This window comes from Trichechus manatus, unplaced genomic scaffold (genome assembly GCF_000243295.1).
Source record: "Trichechus manatus latirostris isolate Lorelei unplaced genomic scaffold, TriManLat1.0 scaffold00025, whole genome shotgun sequence".
Taxonomy (NCBI): Eukaryota; Metazoa; Chordata; class Mammalia; order Sirenia; family Trichechidae; genus Trichechus; species Trichechus manatus.
In genome coordinates this window covers 5,625,727-5,634,916 of record NW_004443961.1, presented here as the reverse complement: position 1 = coordinate 5,634,916, position 9,190 = coordinate 5,625,727, and the positions used below count along the sequence as shown (strand labels likewise).

The following is a 9,190-nucleotide window of genomic DNA, read 5'->3' as shown; positions in this document are numbered from 1 at the left end:
CACCATAATTCAAAGTCGTCAATTCTTCTTTGGTCTTCCTTATTCACTGTCCAGCTTTCACATGCATATATGGCAATTGAAAATACCATGGCTTGGACCAGGTGCACTTTAGTCCTCAAAGTGACATCTTTGCTTTTTAATACTTTAAAGAGGTCTTTTGCAGCAGATTCGCAGTGCCTTGTCTGATTTCTTTAAAGGGTAGTTAGAGATTCTAATAGCTGAGTCCCTTCATTTTACAATTTAGGGAGTGTACGAGAAAAACTTTGAGCGACATGACCGAGGCTACAGAATTAATTTAGAGATAAGACTAGGCTCAGGTCGTCTGATTATTAGCCCAGGTTACTTTTCACCATAGTTGTCTTTCCCATTCTTTGTTTTAATCCACAGGCCAGGTGGTTCTTATACACACCAAAGTTTGTAGACCGCCGCTCTACCACATTAGGAGTGGCAGTGGGAGCAGAAATCATTGTTTTTATTCTTTTATTGGACTTATTGTTTTTTTTAAACAGCTTTATTGAGGTATAATTCACATACTGTACAATTCACCAATTTAAGTTGTACAATCAATGGCTTTTAGTATAGTCACAGAGTTGTGCAACCACCACCACAATCAATTTTAAAACATTTTCATCACACCTAAGAGAAAACTTGGCCTGTTAGCGCTCATTCCCCATTTCCCTCCAACCCCTCCACTCCCAGGAAACTACTCATATACCTTCTGTCCGTTTAGATTTGCCTATTCAGGATCTTCTCTATAAATAGAAACCCTGGTGGCCTAGTGGCTAGGTGTTAAGGCTGCTACCCAGAAGGTCAGCAGTTCAAAGCCACCAGGTGCTCTTTGGAAACTCTGTGGGGCAGTTCTACTCTGTTGTATAGGGTTGCTGTGAGTTGGAATTGACTTGATGGCGATGGGTTTTTGTTTTTTCCTATAAATGGAATTATACAATATGTTGTCTTTTGTGACTGGCTTCTTGCACTTAACCATGTCTACAAGGTGTACTTGTTTTAAATTATCAGGGTAACAACAATACAGATTGGAATTAGAGGAAAGGAGGGGAAAAAAATCACTCATAATCTCACTCGAATACAATCAATATTAATTTGTTTTCCTTTGTATGCAAGTACATTATTTGTTTCTGATTGGAAAACAAACGGAGGACGTCCCCCATTCCTCTTCCCCACTCCCAGTCTCTCACCCCACCTCCCCACCCTCCAGGCCAGCTCCCAGCCTGGGTACCCAGCCAAGCGAAGGACGAAGAGCTCCCGCCCATCCACGCCGGCGCGTCGCTTACGTCATTGCTCGGAGCCGCAGCTCCCACCTCCCGCTGCCCCTGTCGCGCTAGTTTTGACAGACCGCTATGGCGGCTATCGGGGTTGCTGGGCTATCCGCGGCCGTGTCGGAAAAGCAAGAGTTTTACCAGCTTCTGAAGAACCTGATCAATCCAAGCTGTATGGTGCGGAGGCAGGCCGAGGAGATCTATGAAAGTATCCCAGGTCTGTGTAAGACTACGTTCCTCATAGATGCCGTCAGAAATAGAAGAGCAGGTTATGAGGTGAGACAAATGGCTGCCGCACTGCTACGACGGCTTTTGTCCTCTGGGTTTGAGGAAGTCTATCCAAACCTACCTCCTGATGTTCAGAGGGACGTCAAGATTGAACTAATACTGGCTGTTAAGTTAGAAACACATGCCAGCATGAGGAAAAAACTTTGCGATATTTTTGCGGTGCTGGCCAGGAATTTGATAGATGAGGATGGCACTAACCACTGGCCCGAAGGTCTGAAATTCCTGATTGATTCCATCTACTCTAAAAATGTGGTTCTATGGGAAGTTGCAATTCACGTTTTCTGGCACTTTCCTGGGATTTTTGGGAACCAAGAGCGGCATGATTTGGATATCATCAAACGGTTGTTGGACCAGTGTATTCAAGATCAAGAGCATCCAGCCATCAGGACATTATCCGCTAGAGCAGCAGCTGCATTTGTACTTGCTAATGAGAATAATGTCGCTCTTTTCAAAGACTTTGCAGACTTGCTTCCGGGAATCTTACAGGCTGTGAATGACTCTTGCTACCAGGATGATGATTCCGTCCTGGAATCCCTTGTTGAGATTGCTGATACTGTTCCTAAGTACTTGGGTCCTTATTTAGAAGATACTCTGCAGCTGAGTCTAAAGTTATGTGGCGACTCTAGGCTTAGTAATCTGCAACGCCAGCTGGCTCTTGAAGTAATAGTGACCTTGTCTGAAACAGCAACCCCAATGTTGAAAAAATATACAAATATTATTGCACAGGCTGTTCCTCACATATTAGCAATGATGGTTGATTTACAAGATGACGAGGACTGGGTAAATGCTGATGAAATGGAAGAGGATGATTTTGACAGCAATGCAGTTGCTGCTGAGAGTGCACTAGACAGACTGGCTTGTGGACTTGGTGGAAAAGTGGTTTTACCAATGACCAAGGATCATATCATGCAGATGCTTCAGAGCCCTGACTGGAAATATCGACATGCTGGATTAATGGCCTTATCTGCCATTGGAGAAGGATGCCATCAGCAAATGGAATCAACTCTAGATGAAATGGTTAACTCTGTTTTGCATTTTCTTCAGGATCCTCATCCGAGGGTGAGGGCTGCAGCCTGTAGTACACTTGGACAGATGGCTACAGATTTTGCACCTAGTTTCCAAAAGAAATTCCATGAAACAGTGATTGCAGCTTTGTTGCGTACCATGGAAAATCAAGGTAATCAGCGTGTGCAATCACATGCAGCTTCTGCTCTTATTATTTTTATCGAAGACTGCCCCAAATCATTGCTAGCTCTGTATTTAGATAGCATGGTGAAAAATTTACATTCCATCTTGGTGATTAAACTGCAAGAGTTGATTCGGAATGGAACGAAGTTGGCCTTGGAACAACTTGTGACAACCATTGCCTCAGTTGCAGATACAATAGAAGAAGAATTTGTTCCATACTACAATATATTTATGCCCTCTCTAAAGCACATTGTTGAGCTTGCTGTTCAAAAGGAACTCAAGCTTCTGAAAGGAAAAACTATTGAGTGCATCAGCCATGTTGGTCTTGCTGTTGGGAAGGAAAAATTTATGCAAGATGCATCAAATGTGATGCAGCTATTGTTGAAGACACAATCAGACTTAAATAATACGGAAGATGATGACCCTCAGATCTCTTACATGGTTTCAGCATGGGCTAGAATGTGTAAGATTCTTGGAAAAGATTTTCAGCAGTACCTTCCACTGGTTATTGAGCCTCTTATTAAGACGGCTTCAGCTAAACCTGATGTCGCTCTCTTAGACACACAGGATGTGGAAAATATGAGCGATGATGATGGCTGGCAGTTTGTAAATCTTGGAGACCAGCAAAGTTTTGGAATTAAAACTTCAGGACTTGAAGCAAAAGCAACTGCTTGCCAGATGTTGGTTTACTATGCTAAGGAGTTAAGGGAAGGATTTGTGGAGTATACAGAACAAGTTGTGAAGCTGATGGTTCCCTTACTGAAATTTTATTTCCATGACAATGTTCGAGTGGCAGCAGCAGAGTCCATGCCTTTTCTGCTAGAATGTGCAAAAATTAATGGACCGAAGTATCTTGCACAGATGTGGCAATTCATATGTGATCCCTTAATCAAGGCTATTGGGACGGAACCTGATGCAGATGTACTCTCAGAAATAATGAATTCTTTTGCAAAGTCCATTGAAGTAATGGGAGATGGGTGCCTCAATGATGAGCACTTGGAAGAACTGGGAGGAATATTGAAAGCAAAGCTTGAAGGGCACTTTAAAAACCAAGAATTGCGACAGGTTAAAAGGCAGGAAGAAAACTATGACCAGCAGATTGAAATGTCTCTGCAAGACGAGGATGAATGTGATGTTTATATTCTAACCAAAGTATCAGATATTTTGCACTCATTGTTTAGTACCTATAAGGAAAAGATTTTGCCATGGTTTGAACAGCTACTTCCATTAATTGTAAATCTAATTTGTTCAAGTAGGCCATGGCCAGACAGACAGTGGGGACTCTGCATATTTGATGATATCATAGAGCATTGCAGTCCGACCTCGTTTAAATATGTAGAATATTTTCGGTGGCCAATGCTACTAAATATGCGGGACGATAACCCTGAAGTCAGGCAAGCTGCTGCTTATGGCCTGGGAGTTATGGCACAGTTTGGTGGAGATGATTATCGTTCTTTATGTTCAGAAGCTGTTCCACTGCTGGTAAAAGTTATTAAGTGTGCGAATTCTAAAACCAAAAAAAGTGTCATTGCTACAGAGAACTGTATCTCAGCTATAGGGAAGATTTTGAGGTTTAAGCCTAACTGTGTAAATGTGGACGAAGTTCTTCCACACTGGTTATCGTGGCTTCCACTGCATGAGGATAAAGAGGAAGCTCTTCAGACTTTGAGTTTTCTCTGTGACTTAATTGAAAATAACCACCCAGTTGTACTTGGTCCAAATAATTCCAATCTTCCCAAAATAATCAGTATAATTGCTGAAGGAAAAATTAATGAGACTATTAACTATGAAGATCCTTGTGCCAAACGCCTAGCTAATGTCGTGCGCCAGGTACAGACTGATGAAGAGTTATGGTTGGAATGCGTATCCCAACTTGACAAGGAACAGCAGGCAGCCTTACAGGGGTTGCTAAATTTTGCCTGAAGCACTTTAATATCACTTGACTATCATTTACCATAAAAGTAACTCCAAATAACCGTTAGGGTGGATTCCATTATAATTGGGAGAATTACTCTCTCCCTGCTTAAGCAGTTTATATCTCTTTACCACATTTCTCCAGGATTGGTCAGTGTTATAGCCTTCTGTCCATCTTGCATGTTTTGTCTCTTCAACACAGACCCTTGGTGATAACTTGTGCTTCCATTGTCTTAGAACGTTTGTCACCTTTCCCCTAGTTGATAACGAAGTATATAAATTTTTCCTGTTTGTCTGCAGTATTGATACAGGGCAAGCAGTATACTTGGTGTCAGGATGTCATGCTGAATACCACAAGATGCTAATAAGAACTCACAAAGATAGGAGAACTTTCAGAACAAACATCTTTGGAATGGTAGGTGAAGGATATAATGGAAGGCTTAGTCCTCCTTGGTAACGCTCCTGGCTGTCATGGTAATGAGAGGATGCTGAAATTGGGAGACATTTTGGAGATGTTGCAGTGCTGGGGGGAGTTCATAATGTACTCCTGGGAACTGGGTAGGACATATCCATAGTCTTAATTCTCAAGGTGTCCAGCTGAGAGTTATCAGAACTTTAAAACCTCCTTAACTAGACTGTTCTTGAAGTTATCCAGGATTCCAAGAACCATGGCTACTGAAAAGGGAATCCTGGTACATCTAACATTGGTAGCATGTAGCATATTGAAACAGTGTTTGACAAATAGTAAGTAATCAGTATTTGTGGAAGGAGTCGATTAGTGTTCTGTGTTTGAGCGGAGTATCGTTTTGTGTATGTATGCCATTTTCCACCCTGCAAAGCAGCTCAACAGGAAGAGAAGGCCTGATTTAGAATGGGGCTTAAATAGGTTACTATTTTGAAGAAGTTCCTAATAGATTCTATAGTAGCACTGAAGAGTATTCTATTGTGAAAGTGAAAAGGAAGAAAAGTTAATTTTAAACCTGAAAAAGAAAACAGCTTTGAGACCATTCATTTAGCAGTAGATGCGCATTAGAAGAAAAGCTTTCCTAGATTTCTATAAATCTAGGATTAATTATATTAATTGGAATGTTGAGATTTTCGTAAGGTAGGAAAAAAGCTTTCTACTCAGCAAATAATTGACCCCAAAATTAAAAAACAAATACACCTATCATGATTTCCTGGGGCTATTGTGAGTACTGTGTATGTAAAGTATTTAGCAAATATTTGAGACCTAATAAGTGTTCAATAAATGGTAGCTGTTATTGCTGTTGTTTGTACCTATACTGTGTTCTTTGTTGTGGTTTAGAATTCCTTTTACATTAGGATCTCCCCAGTTCAGATGGACAGGCCATCTAGGTTATTGTGAACAGGGGTATGAAGTTAAGATTTTAGATTGCAGTTCCTGTCCATTCCATACAATTGTTTATTATTAATGGGGGGAAAAAGAAGTTAAAGACATTATGTGCAATATGATCACAACTTTGTTAAGTTTATTTAAGGTAAAAAGTATAGATGAGTAAATAGGAAAATCCCACTACGAAATATTAATAGAAGTTAATCTCTGAGTAGTAGGATTAAACGGCAGTTTTTCTTTTCACTTATTCATATATTCTAATTTATCTACAGCAGCATATTTCTTGCATAATAAAATTTTGTAAAAGTTACAGGGCCTGTCCTTGGCCTTTTCATGAACTAGAATTGGAGGCCATTCTGCTCAGCCACATCTTTTGCTTTTATATCCCTTAATTAAAAAACCTTTAATCAACAGGGAGCCCTGGTGGCACAGTGGTTAAAGCACTCAGCTGCAAACTAAAAGGTTGGCAGTTTGAACCCACCAGCAGCTCCTCAGGAGAACAACGTAGCAGTCTGCTTCTGTAAAGATTTATAGCCTTGGAAACCCCCTAGGGCAGTTCTGCTCTGTCCCAGGCTTGATATGAGTTGGAATCGACTCCACAGCAGTGGGTTTGGGGTGTTTTTTGTTTGTTTTTGATCAACATTCCTAGCAATTGCCTCCACTCTTGTGCATGAGGAACTGGGAATTCTGCCAGGCAACTTTGAATTAGGCATCTGGAGGTATGACAGAACTAGATTTGAAGTTTGGTAAACTATTTTCTTAACCTAAGCATCAATTTCCCCACCTGTAAAATAGGGGTAATACCCAGAGGATTATTATGAGGTAAAAGAAATAATGAATGTAAAGTTCTTTGTGGCCCAGGGTTCAATAATGGAAGCTAATGTCTGGGAGTCATGAAATAAAGTTGGTGGCCAAAGAGGAGAAGGGGATATTCTCTCTTGTAGGGTGGATTTCAGATCCTGGGGCTTTATCAAAGGAAATTAAAGACGTTCAGTCTGACAAGCAGAGCTTTGAACCAGTTCATTCGGGTTCAAACCCCTGCTAAGAATGTGCATTTCCCCCAAATATACTGAATCAGAATCTACAGTTTAACAAGATCCCCAGGTGATTCTTATGTATAATAAATTTTGAGAACCACTGCTGTACTAGTGGTTCTCAGAATTGGTCCCTAACCAGCAGTATTAGCATCCCCCGAGAACTTGTTAGAAATGCAAATTCTCAACAGGGGTTCAAACTGGAATGAACCAGGTAGAAGCCCTGCTGACAGGAGCCCTAGTGGTGCAGTGCTTAAGCACTTGGCTGCTAATTGAAAGGTCGGCAGTTGGAACCCACGAGCTGCTCTTCAGGAGAAAGATAAAGATGTGGCAGTTGGCTTCCGTAAAGATTACGGCTTTGGAAACCCTAAGGGGAAGTTCTACTCTGTCCTACAGGGTCACTATGAGTCGGAATAGACTTAATGGCAGTGGGTTTAGTCAGACTTCAGTTTGCTGAAGCTCAGGTATATCTGTGGGCTCTGAGTAGAGAGAGAAAGCTGTAAAAGTCCAATAAAGTATAAATATCTGATAAGGTGAAGAGACCTTGAATATTAGATAATGGGTGTGTGTGGGGGGGGGTGTCAATACGCTCAAAATGTATCCACTATACTGGATTTAACTTCCCGAACAAAGAAAGCTTTGAGGTTTTGAATTTTGTGCTTGAAGGGTCTCATTAGAGAGAAGTAAATAATCTCAGGAGTTAGAATATTCTGATCACTTTAATATAACTTTTACTTGCTTGGTTTCTTTAATTTTGTTTTTGTGTTCAAATAATTCCAAGTTTCAAGTGAGAGGGCTCTACTTAAGTAGAAAAAGTTCTGTGTGCATCCTTCCAATAGAACAGGAAAAAATAGTAACAGCTGCTTTATGGAACCATTAGTTCTTCCTCTCCACTTATTTTAAGCAACATGTAAATGTATGTGAATGATGAGTCTCCTTTTTAGTCACTTAAACAGTAATTTAAAACGGTATAGTTAGATTAAGGCCACATTGACATGACTGTTTAATGCTGTCTGTACAGCTCTAACTTGAAATATTTGGAGACGGTTTTTAGTCCCAAGGATGTTATTTCTTTAAATGAGGTCGCATTCGCTTCCTGTATTCTTAGCAGATCTCAAGAATCCAGAGTGCGGAAGTGTATTTGTTACTTTAGTGGAAAACTTGAGACCACTTACCAAAATATGAATTTATGTTAAGAACTGGGGACAGCATTTTCCGAAACGTTTTGTAGATAACCACTTGAGTTCTATAAATCACCTCCTTGTCTTTTGCATGTGAACGTATGTTTCAGTTGGTCAAGTCCTTAACTTTCTTTCCAAACCTTTTCAAAATTCTGGATCTATATAAAAGACCCGCAGTCACAACCGAGGTGGGGGGAGGAGTGGTGCAAGGGAAACGTAAATTTTAGAATGGATAGGATTTCGTGCTGTCTTTCTCACTATCCATTTGTCATTAACAAAGGTCATCTAGCAACTTCCTTTAGGATTAATTTTCGTTTTTAGGGCTAATAAAGGCCTCCCAAGAGAAGTAGCTGACAGCACTTGCTTTAAAAGGAGCCCTTTGCGCCCCTTCCCGGGAGGCGGTGTGTAAAGCCGCGCAGGCGCCTTGCTTTCCCCTCGCCCCGCCCTTTACAGTCGCTACAAGTTGATGACATCATTGGTCCGCGCAACCTACTAGACCTCCGGGCCCGTAGCGGAGCCGAAGTCCTGGTTTTAGCGTAGCGGGGCAGGACGCGTGGGGGGCGGGGCAAACTTGCTTTACTACGCATGCGCATCGGGGATGGCGACGGTGCTTCTTTCTTTGCTTTTTTCCACAGCTCTCCCGGCCGGGGAGGGCTGAGTGCCCTCCCCCTCCCCCTCCCCCCTCCCCCTCGCCCAGCGGGGCTTCTAACTGACAGTTGTCGCCGGGCCCGTCCGCGCCACCTCCTCCTGCCCGGGTCCCCCGCAGGTAGAGAGGGGCGGGAGGGGGTGTGAGGGAGAGGAGGAGGAGCCGGAGCCGCCGCGGCCCAGCGTTGCGGCCCCTCCGGGGAGGCCAGAAGAGCACCCCTTTCTTCTCGCCCCCTCCCAGCCCGGCAGCCGGCCCGGGAGGGGGTGGGGCGCCGAGGCCGCCGGGCCAGGCCGGCCGGTGACGAGCGG

At 42.5% G+C, this 9,190-nt stretch overlaps 1 protein-coding gene across 1 annotated transcript; it reads left to right on the top strand.

The window, feature by feature from the left end:
- The first annotated feature begins 1,335 nt into the window (after positions 1–1,335).
- Positions 1,336–5,933, top strand: RANBP6 (RAN binding protein 6). Its single transcript, XM_004373485.2, has one exon. It carries the CDS (start codon positions 1,359–1,361, stop codon positions 4,674–4,676), a length of 3,318 nt encoding a protein of 1,105 aa, XP_004373542.1. The 5' UTR covers positions 1,336–1,358; the 3' UTR covers positions 4,677–5,933.
- Positions 5,934–9,190: the final 3,257 nt, after the last annotated feature.